Source organism: Alligator mississippiensis, chromosome 4 (assembly GCF_030867095.1).
Source record: "Alligator mississippiensis isolate rAllMis1 chromosome 4, rAllMis1, whole genome shotgun sequence".
NCBI classification, from domain to species: domain Eukaryota; kingdom Metazoa; phylum Chordata; order Crocodylia; family Alligatoridae; genus Alligator; species Alligator mississippiensis.
The window spans coordinates 36,944,118-36,958,681 of NC_081827.1; the positions used below are offsets into that span (position 1 = coordinate 36,944,118).

At 39.7% G+C, this 14,564-nt stretch overlaps 1 protein-coding gene across 5 annotated transcripts in view; it reads right to left on the reverse strand.

The window, feature by feature from the left end:
- BRD1 (bromodomain containing 1) overlaps positions 1-14,564 on the reverse strand; it is a 117,551-nt gene that overhangs the window by 20,929 nt on the left and 82,058 nt on the right. For 4 of the 5 annotated variants that reach the window (XM_019491534.2, XM_059725901.1, XM_019491539.2 and 1 more), the window contains exon 9: positions 2,165-2,300. In XM_019491534.2, the coding sequence (XP_019347079.1) occupies positions 2,165-2,300 (136 nt within the window). Of the gene's footprint in view, positions 1-2,164; positions 2,301-8,149; positions 8,361-14,564 lie in introns of those variants that run through there. The other variant, XM_006267804.4, reaches the window with a different exon arrangement.

The following is a 14,564-nucleotide window of genomic DNA, read 5'->3' on the forward strand; positions in this document are numbered from 1 at the left end:
GGCACAGCTGCTACTGCTGCTGCCCAAGGAACTGCTGGGCTCCCCCTGACTCCAGCAGCTCCTCCTGTCCCTGCTGCAGTGCTTCAGGCAGCAAGGAGGGAGGGGAAGCTGCAGCCTTGAGGGAATGGGGTGGGCTCTGCCTGCAGCTCGCTTTGGTCCTGCTCGTGCATGGCTGGGCAGCGGAGCATGTGGGTGAAGAGGGGGCATGAAGGAGCCCAGGTACTCATGGGATAGGCAGGTGTGGTGGGAACAGCAGCAGGAGACAGTGCAGCCCCGCTAGGCAGGCACAGGACAGGAAGGTGGGGCGGGAGCAGCAGCCAGGCAAGCATGAGGCATGGAAGTGGCAGCAGGAGCCAGCACAAAACTCAGCTGCAGCTCTGCCAGGCAGGTGTGGGGCAAAGCCAGGCTCGGCTCCCTGTGCCCCCATCCTGTCACAGGGGTTTCTCCGGCAGCCTGTCAGCGGCAGCTGCTTTCACATCCTTTGCAGCATGCTAGGAGCCAGGCAGGCAGCACGGATCCCCCTCCCTGCAGCTTGCAGAGGGACTGGGCTCAGCCACATCATAAAGAGCAGGCAGGGAAGGTGTGGGGGGAGGAAGCCTCCCAGACACGCACACCATTCCCACCTCCACCATACACACGCACACCTGCTCACCCCCACCATATCCACATATACATCCCACACTTGCCACACGTTCCACACCTCCCACCTCCACATACACCCCCCCCACACCTCGCCACACATGCACCCACATCCTCTCACATCCCACCCCCACCATATCCTCACACACATCCAAGTCCCACACATCCCACACCCCCACACACATTCACCAATACACTCCACCTGCACTACCCACAACACCCCACCCCACCACACCTACACACACCAAAATCCCTGCCCCTCCAGACCCACACATCCCTCAACCATACACAATATACAAGCAAACCCCACTCCCCCCTCCCAAAAGATGTATTTCCTTTGCAAGGGGAGAGACTTCTGGTAGCAAAGGTCTAGGGGTTAGGGGGTGGGACTTCTAGCCACAAGATGGCAACCAGGGGGTGGAGTACCTGTCAAGGGGTGGGGCTACCCATGTAGCCCTTAATAGCTCACCAAACTCATTAAGTGGCCCTCTAGCCAAAATAATTGCCCACCCCAACCTAACTCCAGATTTCAGGGAGCCCAAGTCCCTTTGTGAATTTCCTGTATAGGAAAATAGAAAAAGTTTCTCATCAATAATTTTTGTCCACCTGCACTTTAATTTTTAAGATTCAAAAGATCTGAGTGAGAATTATTCTGAATTGCTTCCTCAAAATATTACACATCAAAGGATGCAATACATTACTTTTATACTACAATAGGTTATCACTGTGTTCTTAAGTAGTTTAACTTACAGGGCTATAGCAAGAAAAATACTTGTCTACCATAGCAACTATGGCCACAGACAGGTATTACTTTTGGGCTGGGAGAAGACCCTCTCTCTCAGCACAAAAAAAGCACACAGGCATTCAAAGAATTTATTGTGCAAGAAAATTAGATCAATTCCTACCAGGAAGATCCCCTTTCTCCTGCACTTACTTGAATGCCTGTACATATCTCTCAGGTGTTGAGTCTTCCCATCATATTGAATTGTATTTGTGGGTAATATGCCCTACTGTGAACAAATTTGGAAAATTCTGAACAAGCAGTTAATTGGAATCAAATATGTACCCACTCTACCCTCTTGTTCTAAGACACAAATCCACAAGTCGTAGTACTGCCCCAAATGCCTGCCATTTGTTTTTTCTAATTTAGGAATCTCTAATAAGGGACTCCAACAAGGAGTACCTACCTATATATGAGGGCAAACATCTCCAGAACTCGTTAGTTATTATGGTCATGGCCTGATGTACCTTACAGAAATGGAGTGAACTCACTGCAAATTCATTACAGAAAGATTCTAGCTTACAGTTATAAAAGTAACTCAAATATAAATCAATTCAGACAGTGGCAGTTTCCTAACTACAAACCCCTACAAAATAGTGATTCCCAAAGGACACAAACAGCCACGTTCACCTCAACCTAAAGAGGAAAATTTAAACTTTGACATATATTTTTTAAACGCAACATATATTTGTTGCTCCAATTTAGGATAAATTTTATTTTAACATCAAAAATCCGTATTTTTACCTTGAATTACATAAAAGGCTGTTACTAGATGATATACTAGATTCTGATGCACAGCGGCGACGAGGTTCAACTTTTCTTCCTGGAGCATCATCTAACTCTCTCTCTCTACTTCCATCTCCAAAACCGTTGGATAGACCTATAATATAACAGAAACATACATTAACAAAATTGTAATTTTTACTGTGTTTCTATACAGACATGCAATCATTCATTTACATAATTATTGTTCTGCACCTGTTAAGCAGCTTTGAGATGCAAAAAAGAAAAAAAATCCCTTAAATTACAATATAGTAATTTATATTAAAAAATCTGGCAAAATGTATGTAGTCCAGTTGTTAAGAAACAGGAAGTAACTTTCAGATAAAAGGAATAAAATGAAGATTAAATGAGAAGAAGTGCCTAATGGCACTTCAAAAATATTCCCCATACATAATACTTTTAATATTATGTTGGATACTTAATCTTGAGCACACCGACGGAACCGAGTCAAAGAGTCAAAGCTTGCAGGTTTACAAAAGTCAATAGCTCATTTATGTAAGTAAATTGTAATATATTACAGACTCAGCAAATCACAACAAGGTATAATGGAAATAGCTTTTTTAATGCCCAATGTAATGAGAGGTAGCGATTCCCCTAGGGCCCTAATCCAATACCTGCTGGAGACTTCTACTGATTTCAGTCAATGTATTAGATACTAAAACCTAGTTCAGAATAATCTCATGCAATGAGAATGAATGAAGACTTATTTAAGACTAAGAATATTTTGTAAACTCCCAGAGCAAAATTGGATTGTAAACTCAAATTAGTCCCTGTTGTATCTTTTTTCTGTCTGCCTTCACAACTTGCGTGCTTTGTTTCAGAGATGTAGAAATGAAAAAGCAGCAATTAACATTTAGAGTGTTCAAGCCACCAATCTGAGAATTTTACAACTGGGCCACTACAAAATCTTGCCTTTATCTGCTTATTCACACTGTACATATTTCTTGTTAAGACTCTTCATTTGTCTATGTTTAAAGACCATTTCTTTATTCGATTAAGGTGTGGACTTCTGGAAGGACTCCTGTGAAGAAGAAACATTTTTAAAACTTCATTTCTTTAAACTAAACCCAACTCAGGCAGACACAAGAAGAGTGCCAACAGAAATAGAACAACTTTATATAAAGGAACTAGCTCACAGTTGGGTGTTCCAGGCTTTGGGTATTTATATTATTATATAATTTTAACCTGAAGTAGGACTTGTGAGAAACCCTTTTTTTTTGTTGACATACACAAGATGACGATCTTCAGGTTTTTATTAAATTACAAAATATGACTTCTACATGCACTTTTAAAACTGAAAAAAGATGTTGTATCTGCTATATAAAGCAAACCAGGAGTGTCCTTTCCAAAGGTAAGTCCCACGTCATATTTAGTTTCCTAATTTGATAATTTTTTTGCATTTAAACAAAAAAAAAAAAACCTTAGCAATATGAATGACAAAATCATAAAGTAGCAAGCACAAGAAAGAACCTCTATAGAACGTACAAGAGTAAAAATACTGACTGATGTTCAATAAGGACAAGTGAAAAGTCCTGCACTTAGGACGGAACAATCCCATGAAGTGGTACAGGCTGGAGACCAACTGGTTAAGCAGCAGGTCTGCAGAAAAGGACCTGAGGGTTACAGTGGACAATAAGCTGAACACTGAGCCCACAGTGTAGTCTCGTTGCAAAGAAGGCTAACAGCATACTGGGTTGCATTAGAAAGAGTGTTGGCAGCAGGTCGAGGGAAGTGATTCTTCCCCCCCCCCTACTCGGCACTGCTAAAGCCACATCTGGAGTACTGTGTTCAGTTTTGGGCCCCTCACTACAGAAAGGATGTGGACAAGTTGGAGGGAGTATAGTGGAGGGCAATGAAAATGGTTAAGAGGATGGGGCATCTGACTTCTGGGAAGAGGCTGAGGGTACTGGGCTTATTTAGTCTAGAGAAGAGAAGACTGAGGAGGGATTTAATAGCAGCTTTCAACTACCTGAAGGAGGGTTCTCCAAAGAGGATGAAGCTAAACTCTTCTCAGTGGTGCTAGATGACAGAACAAAGACCAATGGTCACAAGTTGCAGCAAGAGAAGTATAGGTTAGATATTAGGAAAAAAACTCTCACTAGGAGGGTAGTGAAACACTGGAACAGGTTACCCAGACAGGCTGCAAGAATCTCCATCCTTGGAAGTTTTTAAGATCCAGCCAGACAAAGCCTTTGCTGAGATGATACAGTTGGGGATGGTCCTGCTTTAAGCAAGGGGCTGGACTAGATGACCTCCTGAAGTCCCTTCCAACCCTAATTTTCTAAACATGCTGAGTTACCTGTAGCTTTTAATCGAGCACATAAAAACCATTTAAAAAGGACCATCTTGGGCCAGGGTTGTCCAATTGTCAGCCCACAGATCACACATGACCCACAAAGGGTTATGTTGTAGCCCCCCAGGCTCCTATCCAGCTGTGGCTCCCCATATTGCTCTAGCTGCAAGAGCAACCAGAGTCTCTAGGCTCCCTCTCTTTCCTCTGAGTTTCGCTGGGGACAGGACAGTGCAGCATGGTGTGTCTGGGTGAGCTGAGAGCGCCTAGGGCAGTGTAGGCATGCAGTGGTGCAGGGAAGAGCCTGCATAAGTACATGGTGCAGCAGTGGGGGACAGGGTATGTGGTGCAGATGCAGTGATAGGGTGGAAGTGCCCATGTGGAAGGAAGGGGGTATCTGCACAGCGTATGGCTAGGGCTCCTGTGGCTCACCCTAGTGCAGCCCACAGTTGGTGACCCCCCGCCACCCCCATGCAATGTGTTTGTCCCTTAGCTGTTTAGAAACTGGACAATCTTATCTTAAACCATCACAAAGTAGATTATGAATTAAGTCTTGTTATCCTAGTGAGCTACTGAATTTTAGACTAAACTATCCTATGGTATCTCACATGAGCTCTTTTCAGTGCTACTCTTGAAAACTTTGCAAGTATTATTAATTTATCTTTTGAAAAGAAAAAGCAGGCACTTAGCTGAAGTTGTGAAAGTATCTTTATGGTTTTCTTTCTGTACATTTTAAAGGTAGATTGTGCAAAATAAGTAAGTCTAGAAAGAATTTTTTCTTTTCTAATTTTTCTATGATTGTTCACATTCAGAAGTTTCTAATGTAGTCTTCTGCAATTCTCCACTAGATCTGACCCAATCACAAAATACCATTCTCTCTATATTCAATAGGAGAACAATCAACATCTTGAAGCTGTTAGCAATAAGTTCATTACCAAACAATAACCTTCCTTTATCATGTTTATTCTTAGACAGAAAGTACAGGTGCTATGATAGATTAACTCAGATTTAGATGACGCTAAAATCAAGTGTGTTTTAAGAGGACAGAGCTGTTTCTAAAGTTGTTTTAGCAGATTGGGGTCTGAGTCCATTTGAGGATTGGTAATTGCAAGCTTGATTAAACACTCTTGTAAGGTTAAAGGAGTGTAACAAGCTACCACGCAATGTGTCTTAAATAAAACATTTGACCCATGAGGCATCTGTTTCATCTATGGTTGAAGTTGTATGTTCTTATTTACAGCATCTTCTTCCCAGCACCAAGAAACTCAGAGTAGGCATCATCACGTACTTCATCAACACAAACTGCAAAGACATGATCTAGCAGACAGACTCTTACCCATGCTTTACCAACAACCAAGAATAAAAGAAACCCAAGTCCTACCACAATCTTTATGTTTTATTTTAAAATCACTTTGTCATTTTATCTTGAACCTTTAATTCCTGGCTGAAGGCAAAACACTAGGCACTGCAACTATAGCAAATGTCATTAAGGCTGCAGCATGTAGCACAGAGGCCCAGCCTGGGACAGGATTCAAAATGCATTTGGAGTTTAGTTATAAAATAACATCTGAGAATAACAAAAGGAAACTGGAAATTCCAAGCACTCATTAGGAAGAGTCTTGCTACTTCTCATCACTCTTCTGTAAAAAGGGAATAAAACTAATTTCTTCTTCAAAATCTGTTCACAGTAACTCTGCTAAATATTCATGATGGAGTGCAACGCAATAACTTATTTTTTCTAAGAAATATGGACAACTTAAGTCCCCAAACTCTCAGTCTAATTGACCTTGTTTATGGAAGTATGTGGGTGACAGGGTTGGGAATGACACAGAATAACAGGCCGTGTTGACTGCGCTGATTTCCCTTACCGTTCAATCCTAAATGACAAATAAAAAGAAGAGGCATCTTTAAAAAAAATGAAAAGACGCCGAAGATCTTGTTAACGGAAGAAACTCAGTTTACCTAGTTGAAAATTTAGGTATCAGTCAAACTAAATTTGTAACTGGATAATAAAATATTATCTCTTCTTGAAAGAGACACAGCGAGTGAGCACGAGAGTGCACACAATCTAATACAATGCCAACTTGCAAAAAATAAAATAAAATTCTGTAATCAGAACTGTTGGATGAGCCATTGAAGTGGCTCCCTATCTCATGAACAGGAAGCTAGCTAGAATCCCGTGAACAGCTACTATAGGCAAATCGTTGGGGATCATTTTAGCCTCATCTTACTTTACATGTTATAGACCTGTATAATCTCCAAAATATCTGCAGTGCATGCTCAGCACTCTCTCTGCAATGGGAAAAGTCATAATTCAAGGTGGCATTTTCCATTCAACACTACAACTTTTAAATTTTACCTGCATCAGTGAAAGAACTATTCAAAGTAGGCTGCAAATATTTTTTTCATTATGGGAAGAGTTAGTTTTTTCCTATTGCCCTCGCACTAAACCTTATCTTGAAAAGACTCATTTTCAGGTGGAATTAAAAAAAAAAAAAAAAAATCAGGCAGACACATGGAACAAAGCAAATTACTAAATTAAAAGAGCAACTTATTTTAACTGCAGGGGTATTTTAATTCCTACTCCTTTTCTAGTTTATGATAAATCTTTCTTGAGGTAGGCAATTAAAAAAGAAACCTTAAAGAAATAACACATTTAAGATTAATCTGTTAGTTATTCCTGGGTTTTTCTTCAGTGCTGATAAGTCAGGACAAAAAAAATTTAAGTATTTGTAAAATAAAAATTAGTGTTTAAAAATTATGCTGCAAATAAATGTTCACCAGGGCTTGGGGTGAAGCCAAATAGGTTAACTTTATCTATCTAACAAATTCAGTAAAGTGGGAGGAGACAAAATACAGAATGACAGCGTAAACACAGGGAACCTGAAAGCAAAAAAATGGGAGTCTGAGGTACAATACATTCTAAGAAAGTACAAAACACAACCAAAAATGTGAAGAAGTTGTACATTTAAGGCTGTACTCATTTTGAGATTCTGCTGACAATAAAACAACATCAAACCAGCAGAACTCATTTAAACTTTCAACATAATTCAAGCCATCTTATGCACAGCTTGGTGTACACATAAACATATTCAAGAACAGGATAATGTGTTCTGTTAAACCTTGATACCTGTACAGCAAAAGAATGAGATGTGTTTTCAAATATTATGAATCACCAAACAGAGGCATCCAATACAGCTTTATAAAGTGCATCACGGCTTATATAAAAATGTTAGTTTTTTATATTTTAGTATGTATTATGAACTACTGGCTACCAAGACCTGACTTATGCAATTATACTGGATACCCAGAGAGTCAGAAACTCTCAGCCAGATTCTTCCTTTAACAATACAAGTTTTATAGAGTGTTTTATTTTATAAAAACATAAATGCACAAACAGTGGGTATAGTACCTATTTTATGCATTATTTCAAATTTCTGTATAAAAGGAAGATTAAATTGGTTGGGGAGAGAGTGAAGATGGAATATTCTTAACCAATCAGCCCTCAAAAGAGCATGATCTGTGAGTAAGCACTCTGGGGACTAGTAAAAAAAACTGCGACCAATTTGTGTCACATATATTGTAACATGTACAACTTTATAACTTACGGAGATGGGGAAATACATTGAATGAAGAGCATAGGTTCATATATGTCAAAGACTTCCTCCAACAGTGTTCAAGTTTTTTGTTTTTGTTTTAAGGATGGCTGGTGTCTCCAACATGATCCAAAATAATTACTTGAAATGTAATTGTCTTTCTGCGTTCCAAAATGATCATTTAATTGAATTCCATTCCATGGTGAGGATAAGAAAATAATTAGGATCCAAAGAGATAAATACCCAGCATGATATTAGTTAATATGAGAACCTGGAAGACAGTGAAAAAGCCATTAAATCTTACTGAAAGGAAACAAAGCTTTTAAATAAATATGCCATCCTTGCAGCAGTGTCCAGAGACAGAGCAAACTATACAAATGTTCCACGTAGTAACACTAAATACTTAAAACAAGTTTCACAAGGGGCAAGACTAAAATAGAGGCTTCATTTCGATTCAGTTGCTCTTTGTCAAAAAAGAAAATTATTTACATAAGAAGGTGAAAGTACAGAATATAACCTTCACAAGTGTGATATTCATCAAGAACATGGCTGTGATTATTTAAACTTCCTTCCAATGAGAATAAGAAGACAGATGACCCTATTTTAAGAGGTTTTCAAATACAGAGGTAGTGAAAAGAATATGCTAACCGAGTCAATGAACATCAGGATACCTCCCTCTAGTTACTGAAAAATACGCAAATCTCAATAATTTTCAAAATGTAACAATAGCACAGTAAGACATCCACAGAGCTCTCAGAAAATGAATCTCAGAACAAGTAAATCTTGGGAGTGCAAAAAAGGTATACACCCCTCGAGCAAAGTACATTGGCAGATCTCTGAGCATGTCAAAGTTCAGAGAATTTTAAAGCAGACCTCCAAGCACGTGGACAAATCAGAACAAGTTACTGTAATCCTGAAGAAGGTAGCCAAAAGCCAGGGTGAAGAGATAATACTTGAGAAATAAGTTTGCTCATAACCTTGACCAGGCTCAACTGTTCAAAGAAAACGGAGGAAGTTCAATGAAGGCCAGTGATGTAAAAGTTTTGGTAACCTACATATTGAATGATTGCGTCCTTCAAGTTCCTAAATGGGAAATGTTCATATAACAAAAAAATCAAATCTGATGGATCAGAAAAGTGCCTCTTTTGGTTTGTGTTAGAAAGACTATCTAAGAATTCATCCTATGTCTAACTAATATTAACTGAAACTCTGGAATAAGAAAAGTCCTTAGTTCATTAGCATTACTTTGTTAAAGTGATTCATTTTGAACTGCACAATTCTAGATGAAAATGAACCCATCTTGGAGACTAAAATGTCCAAAAGACAAGGCCTGTCTCTTGCTCTAGGCTGATACAGCACCAGAATCACTGCTAGCTCTCAAACAAACAACAACGTACTACAAAGCTAGTAGACAATATCCCTGGAACATTTAAAAAACATACCAGAAAAATTTGTAAAAGTATCAGAAAACACAGAATGCAAGAAAAAACACTCTTTCCATAGAATGTTTTTAAAAGGGTTTTCCAGGAGTCATTAATTACTCCAGCAAAGAAATGATTTGTGATGATAGGGACATACAGTACACACCATAAAAGGTATATGCATAACTCAGAGGAGTTTAAAAACTTTGCAATGTGAACTCAGTAAGCTCAAATTTGAATGACCTAGGGCAGGCCACAAATAAATACACTGTTAACTAATATAGTTATATACAGATTGGCTTTTATCCTTTTATTTTACTGTGTGATGATGCTCATAAGAAAAAGCACTCTCACTAAAGCAACTTTATTATTTAGGATATTCGATGCCAAGATGCAGTGACGGTAATCAAGGGTAAGAATCTAAGACCAGAATGGTCATGCATTTCTAAATTATGAAAAGATACAAATATTAAATATGAGTTTATGCCCAAAAAGGAGCAGGAAAAGAACTAGTTGCATTTTAGGTACTTTTTGTTCGAACTCTTCTATATTTTAATGAAAATTTTATATTTATAGATACGTCTGTATTTGTACATTTGCTAAACTTAAATGAATAGACAATCATTTTAATGTGATGAATTAATACACATCACAAATTGGAGCCATCACCACAAAGGAGAATAAAAACAGAACTTACCTGTTTATCTTATAAAATATTTAGAGTTCTTCATTTTGCTGTAAAAGCCTACCAGTCTCTCATAATTGTCCAGCAGGACTTATTTTAGTCCAACTATTTACTAGGTCTACAGTAATTACTCTCCCCTGCCAGAACTGCAATTTTAACAGATTGAAACAATATATAGCTTCCCCTCACTAGAACTCAAGTATCCAAGTTCCCCATAAGAGGGAAGGTCTAATTCCTGGACACAGCACCCACAGGAAAACGAAATTACCAGGCAGGTGCAACTTAGTTCCCTTTTGAAAGCACATCCCTTTTTGGAAGCCATAACAACTCTCAGCCATTGGAAGAGGGGAAAAATATGCATTTTAAAAGGGCAGTCAATGCAAATTCTAGTTTAGGGAATGGTGGGATGATGACCAGATAGCTACAGAGTTCATCTACATGAGACGCTTCCTGTAGTTGCCTAATTAGCTCTGCAGTAAATATCTCAGCCTCTACACATGCTGTGCTATTAGGATGGAGTAAACTAATTAACTCTACCATAGGTTAGTATTTGTAAACATAAATACTACCCTATGGTGGAAGTTTTTTTACTCTGCAGCAATGCACATGTAGATGCTGATAGGACTAGCCAGGGCACGAGTGTGTTTCAGTGCAGGGGCTGCCTGCTGGCTAGCCTTGCACTGAAGTGACCTCATGCCCCAGCCAGCCCCTCTACAGCATGCTGAGCTGGGTCAGAGAAGCCCTGGGCTGGCAAGCTGACAGCCCAGGGCCCCCCCTGCCAGCAGGGGCTCCTCCGACTCAGCTCAACATGCTGCAGTTTCCGGTACACGTTTGAATGTGGAGCCCAGGAGCTACAGACTCTGGTGTGATATGCTCCAGAGTTTATTGCTGTGCATTAATTGTATGTGTAGATGTGCCCACAGTTTATTTTCTCCAGATAAAATGTTAGATTGACTTTAATAAACTAATTTCCTTGAAGCAGCCAGTTATCTTTTATAGGCTTTTCAGATATGAGCCCTGACAGCTGATCTTCTATTCTGAACAATGATGTGCATGCTGCAATGAAACCTCATATGGGTCTGTTTAATGACCTTCCTCAGACCCACAGCATTACAGTTGACAGTTTCTGCCTATAACAGTTCCCTTAAATCCCTGCTCACATTGCTTTCTTCAACGTTGGAATGCATATAATTTGTTGTGGGAAAATGCAGTACTCAAAATGAGTAAGAACCGAAAGTAATCATTCAAGCTACTTTAATTATTGGGCCATCAGTACACGCATGGGTGTCCGGTGCCTCTTGAGTCAGCAACTGGGAGGGGGTCACCTGGCAGCTGATCCCACTCACTGTAAAAGCGGCCGCGCCGGAACTCCCGCGGCTACTTCTGGAAGCAGTGCGGTCGCTTTTGCTGGCGGCCCTGCTCCCCGGCCAGTGCTTGCAGGGGGTGCACTGGTGCTCCTGCCTGCCCCCCTGCCCGCTGGCTAAACAGGGAGCGCGGCCTGATGGGGGTGCGCTGACACTCTCAGGGGGGTGCACACGTACCCCCTATGCGTCACCCCTGAGTACAAGGACAGACTTCAAAAAGAAACTTCTCTTGACTGGTTAGAAATTAAACTAAATTCAGTACTTTTAGGGAGCATTTAGTGCATGGATAAAGGGATAATACTTAAAGAGGGGTGACAGTGTTATCACCTATATTTCCAATCAATTGACAAAGAAACTTAATCAGAAGAATCTGCAGGATGTTCATTCTTTTAGATCCAAAATCTTTTTTGGATAAGTACATGTATTTTATCCAACATGGAGGACAGAACTTTTAATAGCAGAATATTAACTACAATCTGAATACAGTCTTTGAAAGATAGGCTTTCTGAAGTTAGAATTTGTGCCCAACTAGTTTTAGCAGTGAAAAAGTACCAGTTTAGAATAAAACAGCTTGATAGATCAGTTTAAGACCACTAGAATAACCCATGACCCTTCTCTTTTATTCTCCAATAAAACTAGTTCTTTAAATTACTCTACATTTGACAACCTGTTATTTTAGGTTTTTAAAATTAACTACAGAGAGGAAGTATCTTTGGGTGAATGTTTTCCACAGTATCACGGGGGACAGAATTTGGGGGGGGGGAAGAACTACCATTTTAAACCCATAGGATTATAAAAAACACATTGGCTGAGGAGCTTGGTAAGGCACTTGAAACTACCACCTATTCATTTATAAAACAAAATCAATTTTTAAGTTGACAGTGTACTTGGCAGCACAGAATGACAAGGCACAGAATACACCTGCAAAAGAACATCACTTTCTTTTTGGTTCCAGTTTTTTCATCTATTTACTTACCTGTAATCATGGGACTATCTGACAGCACAGTAAATTAATCTACTGTGCCCTAAGTGCCATGAACATACAGATGGTGACACTTTATTGTGCAGCAGGTTAAAAGTCTGCTGCACAGTAAAGCGTCTCATGTAGATGCACCCACTTTGAACCTTTTGTGCCAACCTGACACTTGACAGTATTGGTCAGCTCTTTATTTCTCTCTCTTATGGGTTCAGATATCAACTTCCAAATCTAGGAGCCACTTTCTGGTATCACTCCATGTGCAGATTCCATATGCCCCATGTAAGCATTTTTAAAGATTGCAGCATTTGATTAAGTGCTGTGCAATTTGTTGGACACCACATTCATTAATGTGTCCATGATGTTCATCTTGTGAAATGTTGTCCTGAAGCATCCATATCCGGATGTCGGTCTGTTCAGCTTGACCCATGCGTCTCTGTTAAGGTAGTGTCGAATGTGGGACTCGTTTGGTGTTGGTATAAAACACTGTGGGAATAGGTTTGACCTCTCCTAGCAGTCAGTCCACTCCGTTGCTGCCCATAGGTTTGATTCAGCATCCCCAGCAACAAGTACAATTTGAAACACTATGAAGTAGTAGTTCTTTAACACAGAATAAGGATGCTCTTCTGCTAATTCATCTCTGGCCCATTAATGTTTCCCTCAAAAAAAAAAAAAAGCAACAACCCTCCTCACCCCAACTTGTTACAACAGCCTCCTCTTCTGATTTTCCTGTACTTCCTGTGCTGAGAAAACGGACTCAACTTGACATGAGAGAGGCTACTATTACACGAAAGAAAATGAAGGATCATAAATTGAAGGAAAGCGGGCTGATGCCCTGAATGAATGCCCTCAGTACTGTAAATATAAAATACTTTCAGTATTTATCATTACACCCACATTCAATCAGATGTCTGCTCACAAATAAATTTGCTAGATATACTGGTGAGGCAATGGACATGGCAAAGTAGATTTGCACTTTGTAGACTAACTACATCCTTTTGTAAGCAGTAGGCTTACTTCTTCAGAGGGAATAGAAGACATCCTCAAGTGCCATTTCACAAATATTAATATTTTTCATCTCTAACAAACTATGAATTTTAATGCATAACTTGAAGCATAAGCTTTTAAATTATTCCAGAGGAATGGAGAAACAGGATTAGGGTAAAAAAAAGTGAATTAAGATTTCTTAATTGATGTGACAACAATTGCCCAAGGTTTTCTGAACCACCTAGGAAACATTCCTGGAAAAGGAAAATGATTCCTGTATTTGTACCTGTTAATTTATTTTTCTGCTTTACTTCAACTCCAGATGTCACCAGATGCATAATAAATCTTTTCTGAGGGTTCCAATTGTAAGAGTGAAATATGTATTTAATGAGTGAAATTTACTTGATGTTCATAAAGTTTCATCATCTCCTCCAGGAAAGGAAACATGTCTTCAAGGAAGCATTAGAAAACAGTTGCAGAATATATTAAAAAAAAACTCCACCTTCGAAACTTCTAGTTTGCTATAAGAAAATCTTCGTCTGGGACAGGGATTGATTTTATTCTGCATTTATTCTGCAAGTGCTTTCCACAGCTTCCTTGAAGATGCTTCTTTTCCTGGAGGAGACAATGAAACTTTATGAACATTAAATACATTTCTGTGGAGGAACTTAATATAAGCAAAACCAGGAGTTAAGCAGCTCATATGAAAAACTTCTAATCTCCCTCTCCAGGGCCTCACATAAATAGCTTGCTGCTCCTCTTTTCTAGAGTCTCTAACATGAAATTCCAGCAAGTTCAAAAGCTGTCAGGATGGTCTCCTCTCAACAGATTTGTTCTTTTCTGGAGTGTTTTGAGACAGACGGATCACCCAGCATGGAAATATGGTCAAGAATATACTTTTCTTGCTAGGAGGCTGTTGCTGAAGAACAGAGGTCATACTGCCAGGAAGTGACCAGCCAGGCTGGTTCCGTACTGTGCCATGCAGTTCCCACCTGCAAGGCCGGGACTCGTCTGGTGCAGCATGGAGCCAACCCAGCTCAGC